General features: G+C 42.2%; 1 protein-coding gene across 3 annotated transcripts in view; it reads right to left on the reverse strand.

The window, feature by feature from the left end:
- LOC120996513 (glycerophosphodiester phosphodiesterase domain-containing protein 5-like) overlaps nucleotides 1-18,142 on the reverse strand; it is a 195,241-nt gene that overhangs the window by 50,377 nt on the left and 126,722 nt on the right. For all 3 annotated transcript variants that reach the window (XM_040426457.1, XM_040426459.1, XM_040426458.1), the window contains exon 4: nucleotides 14,985-15,078. In XM_040426457.1, the coding sequence (XP_040282391.1) occupies nucleotides 14,985-15,078 (94 nt within the window). The remainder of the gene's footprint in view (nucleotides 1-14,984; nucleotides 15,079-18,142) is intronic.

Below are 18,142 nucleotides of genomic sequence, written 5' to 3' on the forward strand. Positions count from 1 at the left end.
GAGACCAGAGACCCCCATCATAAAATCCAGAGATAGCGTGAGGGTCCTACACAAACCAGAACCGTTAGAGGGGTCAGGAAAAGGCTAGCGTCCTCTCCAGCCGAGGTCACACATGAAACCCCTATCTTGCGATATACATCAGAGAAATACGTGGCCTAATCCATATTTGAGCAACGTGCTTCCTCCTGAGAACTCAGGCCATGTATATGCGTCTAGGCCAAACCAAATCGATCCCATCTCAGTAACAAGGAGCAATTAGATAACTCCAGCCATCCTGCCATTACCTCCGCCATGTTTGGTACACACGTGTGCGGGATATTAGGACGGAGTGGATGGTGGTAACATGAAGTTGCTCGGAAAAAATGCCCAAAAAGATATTTTAATACAAAGATTTGGAGGCAGACCTGATAGGCAGCAGAGGTCGTAAAAACTGCCGTTAAAGGTCTGACCATCACAGGCCGGGTGGTGGGGGGTATGGACACACATGTATGAAGGATAGCAAATGGTCATTTCTTTGGGGATCACTAGCTGATGGACTGACTGATATTTCTGCTTCCCCAGACGACCGGACTTAAAGGGGATATCCGAGTAATGAAAAAAATAAATAAAAAAACATAAAACTCATCAGGACTTACATACAGTATATATTAGTTAAGATTGATTTCTTTAAAAAAAAAAAAAAAAAAAAAACATACTTACACCTTTGCATGGTTCTGTTATTCTTGCATTGTTTACATGCTGCAGCAAAGCTGTGGGGGCGTGTACCAACAGTGCCTGAGCCCTCCCTCATGAATATTTGTGGGTGTGAATAATCTGCCCTTCCCCGCCCCCTGCTCTGCACAACCTAACCTTACATACAAACACAGTCACATGATCATGTCCTAGCTCACACAGGCAGATCTTCCTGTCACATTGCAGATACACAGAATCTATATATATATACACACACACACTGTATAAATTATATCCATTTATGGTAAATACTGTACCACAGCACTTCTTATGGTCTAGTGTCATGTATACTGCTAGCAAATACATATATATCTTCTTAGTGAGACTGATATACACAGCAAGCGCATATCAGTATTGTGCTACTGTGGTTGTGGACAAGATCGAATAAGTGATCATACATCTAGTGTACACTGACCATGAATATGTCACACACACAGTATACAAAACACCAGGAGCTGTGCAGGGTGGGTGTGTGTGTATATATATATATACACACACACACACATACATACTATACAGCTCCTCCTGTCCTTTATACTGGGTGTAATTCTCAGTATCTGCTCTTATTCTGTATACAGTCAGGTCCATAAATATTGGGACATCCACCCAATTCTAACATTTTTGGCTCTATACACCACCACAATGGATTTGAAATGAAAGGAACAAGATGTGCTTTACCTGCAGACTGTCAGCTTAAATTTGAGGCTATTTACATCCAAATCAGGTGAACGGTGCAGGAATTACAACAGTTGGCCAGGTGTGTGTTATTCCCTCATTATCCCAATTACAATGATCAGATGAAAAGGTCCAGAGTTCATTTCAAGTCTACTATTTGCATTTGGAATCTGTTGCTGTCAACTCTCAAGATGAGATCCAAAGAGCTGTCACTATCAGTGAAGCAAGCCATCATTAGGCTGAAAAAACACAACAAACCCATCAGAGAGATAGCAAAAACATTAGGCGCGGCCAAAACAACTGTTTGGAACATTCTTAAAAAGAAGGAACGCACCGGTGAGCTCAGCAACACCAAAAGACCCGGAAGACCACGGAAAACAACTGTGGTGGATGACCGAAGAATTCTTTCCCTGGTGAAGAAAACACCCTTCACAACAGTTGGCCAGATCAAGAACACTCTCCAGGAGGTAGGTGTATGTGTGTCAAAGTCAACAATCAAGAGAAGACTTCACCAGAGTGAATACAGAGGGTTCACCACAAGATGTAAACCATTGGTGAGCCTCAAAAACAGGAAGGCCAGATTAGAGTTTGCCAAATGACATCTAAAAAAGCCTTCACAGTTCTGGAACAACATCCTATGGACAGATGAGACCAAAATCAACTTGTACCAGAGTGATGGGAAGAGAAGAGTATGGAGAAGGAAAGGAACTGCTCATGATCCTAAGCATACCACCTCATCAGTGAAGCATGGTGGTGGTAGTGTCATGGCGTGGGCATGTATGGCTGCCAATGGAACTGCTTCTCTTGTATTTATTGATGATGTGACTGCTGACAAAAGCAGCAGGATGAATTCTGAAGTGTTTCGGGCAATATTATCTGCTCATATTCAGCCAAATGCTTCAGAACTCATTAGACGGCGCTTCACAGTGCAGATGGAGAATGACCCAAAGCATACTGCAAAAGCATCCAAAGAGTTTTTTAAGGGAAAGAAGCGGAATGTTCTGCAATGGCCAAGTCAATCCCATGACCTGAATCCGATTGAGCATGCATTTCACTTGCTGAAGACAAAACTGAAGGGAAAATGCCCCAAGAACAAGCAGGAACTGAGGACAGCTGCAGTAGAGGCCTGCAGAGCATCACCAGGGATGAAACCCATCGTCTGGTGATGTCTATGCGTTCCAGACTTCAGGCTGTAATTGACTGCAAAGGATTTGCAACCAAGTACTAAAAAGTGAAAGTTTGATTTATGATTATTATTCTGTCCTATTACTTTTGGTCCCTTAACAAGTTGGAGGCACATATGCAAACTGTTGTAATTCCTGCACCGTTCACCTGATTTGGATGTAAATGCCCTCAAATTAAAGCTGACAGTCTGCAGGTAAAGCACATCTTGTTCGTTTCATTTCAAATCCATTGTGGTGGTGTATAGAGCCAAACATGTTAGAATTGTGTCGATGTCCCAATATTTATGGACCTGACTGTATATGGACACTGCACAGTACCTCTTCTCCTGTATACCGGGTGTAATCCTCAGTATCTCACTATATTTTCTTCCAAATTGGACAGATTTAATTTAGTTTTTTTTTTTTAGAAGTTCCCCTGATAAGGTACATCATGTGATATTTTTAAACAGTTGGTTGTTACGGACGTGACAAATTTTTTCCCCCCTAGTTTTTACAATAGGAATACATTTTGTCAGCTGCCGTGGATCGAGTGGGCGCAGCTCCTGCAACCACCTGATCACAGCGCCCTACTGCGCTGGGGCGGCAAGTTACGTCCTGCACGGATGGCTCTGGCCTGGAAGGGGTTAAACGGATGACAAACTTGTGATGTGAACCCATCCTAAGGGCCCATTCACACAAAGGTATGGCTGTGGCGCCCGTATTGTGTAACCCAAGTAGTGGTCCGCAAAACACGGTCACCATACATGTGAACTGCACGTCATGGATAGAGACGCAATGACTTTGAATTGCTCCGTGATGTACAAGATACAGCAAAACATCGGGTATGTCTTATCTTTTGGCGTATTTTGCGGATCGCAGACCAAGTCAACAGGTCTGCATCCATGAAAAGGGATTCAAACAGATGGTGCCTGTGTCTACTGCAGACCGCTTGGAGTGAAACATCCGAGATTGAAGACACAGCAGCGACTCGGCAACCTAAGAGAGAGGCGAATCCAACAACACGTGGGACGCCAAGTCCGGGGAATCACCTCCGTGGCTACAGTGCTCGATACAAAAGAAGCGGCGCTGATACAACCTGCTCCCGCTATAATCAACAGGCGGTAATGAAGCTACATAGTAGCAAATCTCTCATGCTTTGATTCTGAAGTTTGAATGAACATTTAATTTAAATGGGAAGTGCAATTATCAGATAAAAGACTCCGGACACTTATCAGTTTATGGACACATTTTATAATTAACCGGCAGCACACAGTCAAGGACACTACATGGAATATATAAAACTCATCACTATATGGAATTATATGAAATATGAAACCAGATACAATTGATTTATAAATCATGGATTACCAAAGATCAACTGCAACTACCACTTATCAAGATATTTTTTTTTTTTTTTTTATGTATCACTAACTATTTTTCATATTTTCAAATTTTTTTCATTTTTTTTCATTTTTATCATCATATTTCTTCTGGGACATTTTGAGATATTTGAGTTTTTGACAAATAACAATGGACTATTTATGAACATTTACTTCAGATAAAATCATGGGACAATAGAAACAAACATCAATTAGGGAATTGAATCGTCATTTAGAACCTATATTTTACCTTTATTTTATTAATTTTATATGAAATGATGTATGTATTGGCAGTGATGCTATTTTGATGAATTATTGGGAGTGATTTATTGATTATACTTTCAGTTTTTAATTGTTTATAGATGTATCTCAAGGGGGCTCTCCTATTTACTGGTATGGAATAGGTGCGCTATCAGTATGATTCACCCAATCACCTTCCGTTGATATATTGATTTGTTTCCAAATATACTCAACATCTGGGATCATACTGAACACACAATTTATTAATAAAACCACATTATTTATATTCCTTAAAAAAATGAATTAAAAAGCTGTAATAAAAACAATTGATACACAATACAGTTGCAAGAAAAAGTATGTGAACCCTTTGGAATTATATGGATTTCTGGACAAATTGGTCATAAAATGTGTTCGGATCTTCATCTAAGTCACTACAATAGACAATCACAGTCTGTACAGGGAGTGCAGAATTATTAGGCAAGTTGTATTTTTGAGGATTAATTTTATTATTGAACAACCACCATGTTCTCAATGAACCCAAAAAACTCATTAATATCAAAGCTGAATATTTTTGGAAGTAGTTTTTAGTTTGTTTTTAGTTTTAGCTATTTTAGGGGGATATCTGTGTGTGCAGGTGACTATTACTGTGCATAATTATTAGGCAACTTAACAAAAAACAAATATATACCCATTTCAATTATTTATTTTTACCAGTGAAACCAATATAACATCTCAACATTCACAAATATACATTTCTGACATTCAAAAACAAAACAAAAACAAATCAGTGACCAATATAGCCACCTTTCTTTGCAAGGACACTCAAAAGCCTGCCATCCATGGATTCTGTCAGTGTTTTGATCTGTTCACCATCAACATTGCGTGCAGCAGCAACCACAGCCTCCCAGACACTGTTCAGAGAGGTGTACTGTTTTCCCTCCTTGTAAATCTCACATTTGATGATGGACCACAGGTTCTCAATGGGGTTCAGATCAGGTGAACAAGGAGGCCATGTCATTAGATTTTCTTCTTTTATACCCTTTCTTGCCAGCCACGCTGTGGAGTACTTGGACGCGTGTGATGGAGCATTGTCCTGCATGAAAATCATGTTTTTCTTGAAGGATGCAGACTTCTTCCTGTACCACTGCTTGAAGAAGGTGTCTTCCAGAAACTGGCAGTAGGACTGGGAGTTGAGCTTGACTCCATCCTCAACCCGAAAAGGCCCCACAAGCTCATCTTTGATGATACCAGCCCAAACCAGTACTCCACCTCCACCTTGCTGGCGTCTAAGTCGGACTGGAGCTCTCTGCCCTTTACCAATCCAGCCACGGGCCCATCCATCTGGCCCATCAAGACTCACTCTCATTTCATCAGTCCATAAAACCTTAGAAAAATCAGTCTTGAGATATTTCTTGGCCCAGTCTTGACGTTTCAGCTTGTGTGTCTTGTTCAGTGGTGGTCGTCTTTCAGCCTTTCTTACCTTGGCCATGTCTCTGAGTATTGCACACCTTGTGCTTTTGGGCACTCCAGTGATGTTGCAGCTCTGAAATATGGCCAAACTGGTGGCAAGTGGCATCTTGGCAGCTGCACGCTTGACTTTTCTCAGTTCATGGGCAGTTATTTTGCGCCTTGGTTTTTCCACACGCTTCTTGCGACCCTGTTGACTATTTTGAATGAAACGCTTGATTGTTCGATGATCACGCTTCAGAAGCTTTGCAATTTTAAGAGTGCTGCATCCCTCTGCAAGATATCTCACTATTTTTGACTTTTCTGAGCCTGTCAAGTCCTTCTTTTGACCCATTTTGCCAAAGGAAAGGAAGTTGCCTAATAATTATGCCCACCTAATATAGGGTGTTGATGTCATTAGACCACACCCCTTCTCATTACAGAGATGCACATCACGTAATATGCTTAATTGGTAGTAGGCTTTCGAGCCTATACAGCTTGGAGTAAGACAACATGCATAAAGAGGATGATGTGGTCAAAATACTCATTTGCCTAATAATTCTGCACGCAGTGTATAAACAAATAACACACAAAGAATTAAATGTTACCATGTTTTTATTGAACACACCATGTAAACATTCAAAGTGCTGGTGGAAAAGGTATGTGAACCCCTAGACTAATGACATCTCCAAGAACTAATTGGAGTGAGGTGTCAGCCAACTGGAGTCCAATCAATGAGATGAGATTGGAGGTGTTGGTTACAGCTGCCCTGCCCTATAAAAAGCACACACCAGTTCTGGGTTTGCTTTTCACAAGAAGCATTGCCTGATGTGAATGCCTCGCACAAAAGAGCTCTCAGAAGACCTACGATTAAGAATTGTTGATTTGCATAAAGCTGGAAAGGGTTATCAAAGTATCTCCAAAAGCCTTGCTGTTCACCAGTCCACGGTAAGACAAGTTGTCTATAAATGGAGAAAGTTCAGCACTGCTGCTACTCTCCCTAGGAGTGGCCGTCCTGTAAAGATGAGGTGAAGAAGAATCCTAGAGTGTCAGCTAAAGACTTACAAAAGTCTCTGGCATATGCTAACATCCCTGTTAGCGAATCTACGATACGTAAAACACTAAACAAGAATGGATTTCATGGGAGGATACCACAGAGGAAGCCACTGCTGTCCAAAAAAACCATTGCTGCACGTTTACAGTTTGCACAAGAGCACCTGGATGTTCCCAGCAGTACTGGCAAAATATTCTGTGGACAGATGAAACCAAAGTTGAGTTGTTTGGAAGAAACACACAACACTATGTGTGGAGAAAAAGAGGCACAGCACACCAACATCAAAACCTCATCCCAACTGTGAAGTATGGTGGTGGGGGCATCATGGTTTGGGGCTGCTTTGCTGCGTCAGGGCCTGGACGGATTGCTATCATCAAAGGAAAAATGAATTCCCAAGTTTATCAAGACATTTTGCAGGAGAACTTAAGGCCATCTGTCCACCAGCTGAAGCTCAACAGAAGATGGGTGTTACAACAGGACAACGACACAAAGCATAGAAGTAAATCAACAACAGAATGGCTTAAACAGAAGAAAATACGCCTTCAGGAGTGGACCAGTCAGAGTCCTGACCTCAACCCAACTGAGATGCTGTGGCATGACCTCAAGAAAGCGATTCACACCAGACATCCCAAGAATATTGCTTAACTGATACAGTTCTGTAAAGAGGAATGGTCAAGAATTACTCCTGACCGTTGTGCACGTCTGATCTGCAACTACAGGAAACGTTTGTCTGCAAAAAAAAAAGGGGGTTAGTCAGCACCTCCCAGTGCGCAGGTGCACGCTGCCATGGCAAAGATCTAGAGGAAATAAGACAATGCAGCAGCACCCTGCAAATCAGATAAAGAACAACAATGCCATAGTCACAAAAATGATAGTGCTAATGCTATGCTTATTTAAAAAGTGAGATGCTTGGCCAATGCATTTTGTACAAAACCATCTGAGCCCATCTGCCGTACGTCAAGGCGATCTCTGTTAGACGGGTCCTAACACTAAATACTAACTGTTATGCGCCATAAAGTTCAGGAAGTGTTGGATCCAATTGCATGCTGGATCCACTCTGCCTTTTACCATTTTTGGTGCCATAATGGCCTCCATTACAAGGGATGCAGGTACCAACATGCATGCTGAGCCCACTCCATACCTCTCCTGGCGCTAGACGGCTTCCAACGAATGTAGTGAGAGCAGGCCACAGCTTTATACTAAAACTAATTAAAATCAGCCTTATTTTTGTGACTATGGCATTGTTGTACTTTAGCTGATTTGCAGGGTGCTGCTGCATTGTCTTTTTTTTCTTCTAGGTCTTTGCCATGGCGGCGTGCACCTGCGCACTGGAATGTGCTGACTAACCCCCTTTTTTTGCAGATTTACAGCGCTGGAGATGTGGCACTCCAGCGAGTCGTGCACTCCTGATCAGCCTGTCTGCCCCATAGGCTGATTTTAATTAGTTTCAGTATAAAGCTGTGGCCTGCTCTCACTACACTCATTGGAAGCCGTCTGGCGCCAGGAGAGGTATGGAGTGGGCTCGGCATGCATGTTGGTACCTGCATCCCTTGTAATGGAGGCCATTATGGCACCAAAAATGGTAAAAGGCAGAGTGGATCCAATATGCATGTGGATCCAACACTCCCTGAATTTTATGGCGGCCATTATGGCGCATAACAGGTAGTATTTAGTGCTAGGACCCGTCTAACACAGATCGCCTTGACGTACGGCAGACGGGCTCAGATGGTTTTGTACAAAATGCATTGGCCAAGCATCTCACTTTATAAATAAGCGTAGCATTAGCACTATAATTTTTGAGACTATGGCATTGTTGTACTTTATCTGATTTGCAGGGTGCTGCTGCATTGTCTTATTTCCTACAGGAAACGTTTGGTTGAAGTTATTGCCGCCAAAGGAGGTTCAACCAGTTATTAAATCCAAGGGTTCACATACTTTTTCCACCTGCACTGTGAATGTTTACATGGTGTGTTCAATAAAAACATGGGAACATTTAATTCTTTGTGTGTTATTAGTTTAACCACTTAAGGACCACAGGTTTATACCCCATTAGTGACCAGGCCCTTTTTTACAAATCGGCACTCCACAACTTTAGCGGTTTATTGCTCGGTCATGCAACTTACCACCCAAATGAATTTTACCTCCTTTTCTTCTCACTAATAGAGCTTTCATTTGGTGGTATTTCATTGCTGCTGACATTTTTACTTTTTTTGTTATTAATCGAAATTTAACGATTTTTTTGCAAAAAAATGACATTTTTCACTTTCAGTTGTAAAATTTTGCAAAAAAAACGACACCCATATATAATTTTTTCTCAAAATTTATTGTTCTACATGTCTTTAATAAAAAAAAAATGTTTGGGTAAAAAAAAAATGGTTTGGGTAAAAGTTATAGCGTTTACAAACTATGGTACAAAAATGTGAATTTCCGCTTTTTGAAGCAGCTCTGACTTTCTGAGCACCTGTCATGTTTCCTGAGGTTCTACAATGCCCAGACAGTACAAACGCCCCACAAATGACCCCATTTCGGAAAGTAGACACCCTAAGGTATTCGCTGATGGGCATAGTGAGTTCATAGAACTTTATTTTTTTACTTTTATTTTTTGTCACAAGTTAGCGGAAAATGATGATTTTTTTTTTGATTTTCTTTTCTTACAAAGTCTCATATTCCACTAACTTGTGACAAAAAATAAAAAACTTCCATGAACTCACTATGCCCATCACGAAATACCTTGGGGTGTCTTCTTTCCAAAATGGGGTCACTTGTGGGGTAGTTATACTGCCCTGGCATTCTAGGGGCCCTAATGTGTGGTAAGTAGTTTGAAATCAAAATCTGTAAAATATGGCCGGTGAAATCCGAAAGGTGCTCTTTGGAATGTGGGCCCCTTTGCCCACCTAGGCTGCAAAAAAGTGTCACACATGTGGTATTGCCGTACTCAGAAGTTGGGCAATGTTTTTTGGGGTGTCATTTTACATATACCCATGCTGGGTGAGAGAAATATCTTGGCAAAAGACAACTTTTCCCATTTTTTTTATACAAAGTTGGCATTTGACCAAGATATTTATCTCACCCAGCATGGGTATATGTAAAATGACACCCCAAAACACATTGCCCAACTTTTCCTGAGTACGGCAATACCACATGTGTGACACTTTTTTGCAGCCTAGGTGGGCAAAGGGGCCCACATTCCAAAGAGCACCTTTAGGATTTCACAGGTCATTTTTTACACATTTTGATTTCAAACTACTTACCACACATTAGGGCCCCTAGAATGCCAGGGCAGTATAACTACCCCACAAGTGACCCCATTTTAGAAAGAAGACACCCCAAGGTATTCCCTGAGGGGCATGGCGAGTTCCTAGAATATTTTATTTTTTGTCACAAGTTAGCGGAAAATGATGATTTTATATATTTTTCTTTTTCTTACAAAGTCTCATATTCCACTAACTTGTGACAAAAAATAAAAACTTCCATGAACTCACTATGCCCATCACGAAATACCTGGGGGTGTCTTCTTTCCAAAATGGGGTCACTTGTGGGGTAGTTATACTGCCCTGGCATTTTAGGGGCCCGAATGCGTGAGAAGTAGTTTGAAATCAAAATCTGTAAAAAATGGCCGGTGAAATCCGAAAGGTGCTCTTTGGAATGTGGGCCCCTTTGCCCACCTAGGCTGCAAAAAAGTGTCACACATGTGGTATCGCCGTACTCAGGAGAAGTTGGGCAATGTGTTTTGGGGTGTCATTTTACATATACCCATGCTGGGTGAGAGAAATATCTTGGCAAAAGACAACTTTTCCCATTTTTTTATACAAAGTTGGCATTTGACCGATATATTTCTCTCACCCAGCATGGGTATATGTAAAATGACACCCCAAAACACATTGCCCAACTTCTCCTGAGTACGGCGATACCAGATGTGTGACACTTTTTTGCAGCCTAGGTGCGCAAAGGGGCCCACATTCCTTTTAGGAGGGCATTTTTAGACATTTGGATCCCAGACTTCTTCTCACGCTTTAGGGCCCCTAAAATGCCAGGGCAGTATAAATACCCCACATGTGACCCCATTTTGGAAAGAAGACACCCCAAGGTATTCAATGAGGGGCATGGCGAGTTCATAGAAATTTTTTTTTTTTGCCACAAGTTAGCGGAAATTGATTTTTTTTTGTTTTTTCTCACAAAGTCTCCCTTTCCGCTAACTTGGGACAAAAATTTCAATCTTTCATGGACTCAATATGCCCCTCAGCGAATACCTTGGGGTGTCTACTTTCCGAAATGGGGTCACATGTGGGGTATTTATACTGCCCTGGCATTTTAGGGGCCCTAAAGCGTGAGAAGAAGTCTGGAATATAAATGTCTAAAAAATTTTACGCATTTGGATTCCGTGAGGGGTATGATGAGTTCATGTGAGATTTTATTTTTTGACACAAATTAGTGGAATATGAGACTTTGTAAAAAAATAAATAAAAAATTTCCGCTAACTTGGGCCAAAAAAATGTCTGAATGGAGCCTTACAGGGGGGTGAGCAATGACAGGGGGGTGATCAGGGAGTCTATATGGGGTGATCACCCCCCTGTCATTGATCACCCCCCCCTGTAAGGCTCCATTCAGACGTCCGTATGTTTTTTACGGATCCACGGATACATGGATCGGATCCGCAAAACACATACGGACATCTGAATGGAGCCTTACAGGGGGGTGATCAATGACAGGGGGGTGATCTATGACAGGGGGGTGATCAGGGAGTCTATATGGGGTGATCACCCCCTGTCATTGATCACACCCCTGTAAGGCTCCATTCAGATGTCCGTATGTGTTTTGCGGATCCGATCCATGTATCAGTGGATCCGTAAAAATCATATGGACGTCTGAATGGAGCCTTACAGGGGGGTGATCAATGACAGGGGGGTGATCAGGGAGTCTATATGGGGTGATCACCCCTGTCATTGATCACCCCCCTGTAAGGCTCCATTTAGACGTCGGTATGTGTTTTGCGGATCCGATCCATGTATCAGTGGATCCGTAAAAATCATACGGACTTCTGAATGGAGCCTTACACGGGGGTGATCAATGACAGGGGGGTGATCAATGACAGGGGGTGATCAGGGAGTCTATATGGGGTGATCAGGGGTGAATAAGGGGTTAATAAGTGACAGGGGGGGTGTAGTGTAGTGTGGTGGTGCTTGGTGCTACATATTACTGAGCTACCTGTGTCCTCTGGTGGTCGATCCAAACAAAAGGGACCACCAGAGGACCAGGTAGCAGGTATATTAGACGCTGTTATCAAAACAGCGTCTAATATACCTGTTAGGGGTTAAAAAAATCGCATCTACAGCCTGCCAGCGAACGATCGCCGCTGGCAGGCTGGAGATCCACTCGCTTACCTTCCGATCCTGTGAACGCGCGCGCCTGTGTGCGCGCGTTCACAGGAAATCTCGGCTCACGCAAGATGACGCCAATCGGCGTTAGTGTGACTTAGCGTTCGCGTGGCGGGAAGTGGTTAAGCAGACTGTGATTGTCTATTGTTGTGACTTAGATGAAGATCAGATCACATTTTATGACCAATTTGTGCAGAAATCTATATCATTCCAAAGGGTTCACATACTTTTTCTTGCAACTGTATAATACAATATGCGGTTAATTGGAAAATCCCCGCTTGATCATATATTACATCGGAAAGGACTCCTCTGAATCGTTATGACCTCAATCAGCTGAGATGTTTCACCATGGGACGATCTCAATATAATGTACCGCAATTGGAATACTACCACAAACAAGGTTTCACTGTACATATTCCCCCAATAGAGTGTATCACTGAAGAGCAATTCGGATACACTGCAGGATAGTTGTAATACAATGTATTGCAATGTATATCTTAGGAACCTAATATATAGTCACTCTTGGTAACGATAGTTAATTAAGTGAATTGAATTTCCAGATATCGTTACCAAGAGTGACTATATATTAGGTTCCTAAGATATACATTGCAATACATTGTATTACAACTATCCTGCAGTGTATCCGAATTGCTCTTCAGTGATACACTCTATTGGGGGAATATGTACAGTGAAACCTTGTTTGTGGTAGTATTCCAATTGCGGTACATTATATTGAGATCGTCCCATGGGGAAACATCTCAGCTGATTGAGGTCATAACGATTCAGAGGAGTCAGTGGAATTTTATATATATATATATATATATATATATATATATATATGGAGATATATTCACTGATCTATATCTATATACACATATCAATGAACTATAAATATATATATACTGTATGGAGAGAGAGAGATATTGATCTGTAAATATAATGTGTGTGTATATGGAGATATATATTTACTTATCAATATCTCTCTCTCTATATATATATATATATATACACATACATACCATCTACATATGTGTATATAGAAATATAGATCAGTATATATATATATATTCAATCATGGGCACGGATTTACTGGTGTGTGTGGTCTTGGGCGGTGGCTTTGGGGTCCGACCTCCAGTGTATCAATGCCCATGTGCGATCCCTCACAGGAGCCAGATGAGAGAGAGGGGGGGGGGGGGCCACAGGCTCTGACGTTTCGTGTACAGGACCGGGCCACTCCTTAGGGCAGGGATAAGCCTGTACACGAAATGTCAGCACAAGAGCCTGGTGGGTGACGTCGGGGGTCACGTTACCCGCATCGGCCCTGCAGGAACACCGCATAATAAATGAAGACAGTAAAAGTATTTTTAATTAAGCTATAAGCCACATTACCATAAGTACATATAACTCGGACAACCCCTTTAACCGTCACATAAGGTATTAAGTTCTGCTTTCATCCCTTTTATTTCCCAGACTGTTATTTTGCACCATACGTCTGTATATTGTATGTTGCATTTTCTATGATAACCCCATTGTTTGTTCGCACCGTCCCTAGCAGCTGTAGAGTGTTCTTGGGCGGTATTTGATGCAAGGTGTCTCGTCAGCCTAATATGACAAGTGGTGGCAGCTAAGATTGATTGACTGCTGACAGGGGGCGCTCCAGTGTGACCCTATAGGCTCCCATCCTGAATCCAAGTCCCTGACCCTGACAAATACAACAATCGCTGCTACTTTCAAACTACACAGCAATGGACTCAATTTAGATCTGAGCGTGCAGTACCTACCACCACCCACTGTGATCTTTTAGGGACACTGTGCTTTTCCAGTTCCTGGAGTGTAGTACCCTCAGGCTACCTATGGGAGTGCTGTATTGTTTATGAAAGGTTGGAGGAAAGAAGAAGATCTCCATTAGATCATATTCAAGTCTAAAACACAAGCAGATCCTCTGTCGAGGAGGCTGGGGCTGATTCTACTGCCTCACTGCAGTCAATCTAAATGCCAGCGTCATCCCCACCCCCCAACGTTGGCGAGCAAAGACTGCAGTACCACCTTCTCACCTGTTGGTGTGCTGTGTAACATTATAAAGTGCAGTAGCATCACGTTACCTGTAGGAGTGCTGTTCTGTTTATGCATGCAGGTTATTTTACCAGCTCCTTTCCCCTGCAGCACCTTTCTAATGGAGGCATTAGGGCGTATTTGTTAGCTTGTGCTATTTCAACGCTGAACCCCGCACCAGTCAGGGACAAGACATTACATCTGCTTGATTCATCTTCCACGTGCAGCATTAATAGTGTTCTGTAAACCACGACCTTTGTGTAACCCTGGAGCACACTCCGCCGCGCGTTAAGCGGCTGCATCCGAAGAACCATTATCCTATGAATATTTATAATCACCCGTGATGGATGGCTCTTATAATAATACACCGGACAAGGTTTAATCCAGCAGAGTAAATATAGTGCAGTACCGCCGCACCCTAGGAGGATGGGTATCTTAAAGGGACAGGCACACACAAAAGCCAGATAGTAACATAAAGGCAGCACGACTAACGGAGGGTTACAATACTTTGTGGGCAGTCCTGACTCCAGTCACATCCAAAGCTGCGGTCGGGATTCTACTTGGCAAACATCAATATTGTGCTGCAATGCATCGCTATCTGAATCAAACAGGAAATCTGAAATGAACGGCCACGTTGTGAGATGTAGTGTTTTCTGAACTGAACTTGGAAATGCTACATATGACCCCATGTAACAGTATGCCACTCTCTGACATTCTCCTGAGTGCCAGCAGTCTCTGCGCTTACCAGCAGAATTGTGAATGCAGCTCTGGATGTGACCGACGATCTGTTCAAAATAAGTAAATTAAATTGTTTAGCTTTCAATATATACGTAAAAATTGAGCTATAATGGGACTGAAAAGATCTTACTAAGAGTGCTGTAATATACGTGAAGCCAGCAGCAGTAGATACGAGGATTGGAATGGACCAGTCACCCCATTGTCCCGTTCTGTTATATAAAAACCTGGAAAACAGAAAAAAAATGTCATCAGGTCATGTGCGGTATACGAGTAGTGGACTCCAGGGTGATCAATCAGCTCCATGAACAGCACGATTCTCTTCCAAACTGTAGATCAGGGAAAATAACAAGGGTACACCGCTGTTTAACCACCTCAGCCCCCAGTGCTTAAACCCCCTTAATGACCAGACCACTTTTTACACTTCTGACCTACACTACTTTCACCGTTTATTGCTCGGTCATGCAACTTACCACCCAAATGAATTTTACCTCCTTTTCTTCTCACTAATAGAGCTTTCATTTGGTGGTATTTCATTGCTGCTGACATTTTTACTTTTTTTGTTATTAATCGAAATTTAACGATTTTTTTGCAAAAAAATGACATTTTTCACTTTCAGTTGTAAAATTTTGCAAAAAAAACGAGATCCATATAGAAATTTTGCTCTAAATTTATTGTTCTACATGTCTTTGATAAAAAAAAAATGTTTGGGTAAAAAAAAAATGGTTTGGGTAAAAGTTATAGCGTTTACAAACTATGGTACAAAAATGTGAATTTCCGCCTTTTGAAGCAGCTCTGACTTTCTGAGCACCTGTCATGTTTCCTGAGGTTCTACAATGGCCAGACAGTACAAACACCCCACAAATGACCCCATTTCGGAAAGTACACACCCTAAGGTATTCGCTGATGGGCATAGTGAGTTCATAGAACTTTTTATTTTTTGTCACAAGTTAGCGGAAAATGATGATTTTTTTTTTTTTTTCCTTACAAAGTCTCATATTCCACTAACTTGTGACAAAAAATAAAAACTTCTATGAACTCACTATGCCCATCACGAAATACCTTGGGGTCTCTTCTTTCCAAAATGGGGTCACTTGTGGGGTAGTTATACTGCCCTGGCATTCTAGGGGCCCTAATGTGTGGTAAGGAGTTTCAAATTAAATTTTGTAAAAAATGACCAGTGAAATCCGAAAGGTGCTCTTTGGAATATGGGCCCCTTTGCCCACCTAGGCTGCGAAGTTGAGGAATGTGTTTTGGGGTGTCTTTTTACATATACCCATGCTGGGTGAGATAAATATCTTGGTCAAATGCCAACTTTGTATAAAAAAATGGGAAAAGTTGTCTTTTGCCAAGATATTTCTCTCACCCAGCATGGGTATATGTAAAATGACACCCCAAAACACATTCCCCAACTTCTCCTGAGTACGGAGATACCAGATGTGTGACACTTTTTTGCAGCCTAGGTGGGCAAAGGGGCCCATATTCCAAAGAGCACCTTTCGGATTTCACTGGTCATTTTTTACAGAATTTGATTTCAAACTCCTTACCACACATTTGGGCCCCTAGAATGCCAGGGCAGTATAACTACCCCACAAGTGACTCCATTTTGTAAGAAGACACCCCAAGGTATTCGCTGATGGGCATAGTGAGTTCATGGAAGTTTTTATTTTTTGTCACAAGTTAGTGGAATATGAGACTTTGTAAGAAAAAAATAAATAAAAAAAAAATCATCATTTTCCACTAACTTGTGACAAAAAATAAAAAATTCTAGGAACTCGCCATGCCCCTCACGGAATACCTTGGGGTGTCTTCTTTCCAAAATGGGGTCACTTGTGGGGTAGTTATACTGCCCTAGCATTTTCCAGGGGCCCTAATGTGTGGTAAGTAGGTAAATGACCTGTGAAATCCGAAAGGTGCTCTTTGGAATGTGGGCCCCTTTGCCCACCTAGGCTGCAAAAAAGTGCCACACATGTGGTATCTCCGTACTCGGGAGAAGTTGGGGAATGTGTTTTGGGGTGTCATTTTACATATACCCATGCTGGGTGAGATAAATATCTTGGTCAAATGCCAACTTTGTATAAAAAAAAAATGGGAAAAGTTGTCTTTTGCCAAGATATTTCTCTCACCCAGCATGGGTATATGTAAAATGACACCCAAAAACACATTCCCCAACTTCTCCTGAGTACGGCGATACCAGATGTGTGACACTTTTTTGCAGCCTAAATGCGCAAAGGGGCCCACATTCATTTTATGAGGGCATTTTTAGACATTTGGATCCCAGACTTCTTCTCACGCTTTAGGGCCCCTAGAATGCCAGGGCAGTATAAATACCCCACATGTGACCCCATTTTGGAAAGAAGACACCCCAAGGTATTCAATGAGGGGCATGGCGAGTTCATAGAAGGAATACCTGGGGGTGTCTTCTTTCCGAAATGGGGTCACATGTGGGGTATTTATACTGCCCTGTCATTCTAGGGGCCCTAAAGCGTGAGAAGAAGTCTGGAATATAAATGTCTAAAAATTTTTACGCATTTGGATTCCGTGAGGGGTATGGTGAGTTCATGTGAGATTTTATTTTTTGACACAAGTTAGTGGAATATGAGACTTTGTAAGAAAAAAAAAAAAATTTCCGCTAACTTGGGCCAAAAAAATGTCTGAATGGAGCCTTACAGAGGGGTGATCAATGACAGGGGGGGGTGATCAATGACAGGGGGTTGATCAATGACAGGGGGGGTGATCAATGACAGGGGGGGTGATCAATAACAGGGGGGTGATCAATGACAGGGGGGTGATCAATGACAGGGGGGTGATCAGGGAGTCTATATGGGGTGATCACCACAGTCATTGATCATGCCCCTGTAAGGCTCCATTCAGACGTCCGTGTGCGTTTTGCGGATCCGATCCATCTATCAGTGGATCCGTAAAAATCATGCGGACGTCTGAATGGAGCTTTACAGGGGTGTGATCAATGACAGGGGGGTAATCAATGACAGGGGGGTGATCAGGGAGTCTATATGGGGTGATCAGGGGTGATCAAGGGGTTAATAAGTGACCGGGGGGGGGGGGGTGTAGTGTAGTGTGGTGCTTGGTGCAACATATTACTGAGCTACCTGTGTCCTCTGGTGGTCGATCCAAACAAAGGGGACCACCAGAGGACCAGGTAGCAGGTATATTAGACGCTGTTATCATAACAGCGTCTAATATACCTGTTAGGGGTTAAAAAAATCACATCTCCAGCCTGCCAGCGAACGATCGCCGCTGGCAGGCTGGAGATCCACTTTCTTACCTTCC

Source organism: Bufo bufo, chromosome 3 (assembly GCF_905171765.1).
Source record: "Bufo bufo chromosome 3, aBufBuf1.1, whole genome shotgun sequence".
Classification (NCBI taxonomy): Eukaryota; Metazoa; Chordata; class Amphibia; order Anura; family Bufonidae; genus Bufo; species Bufo bufo.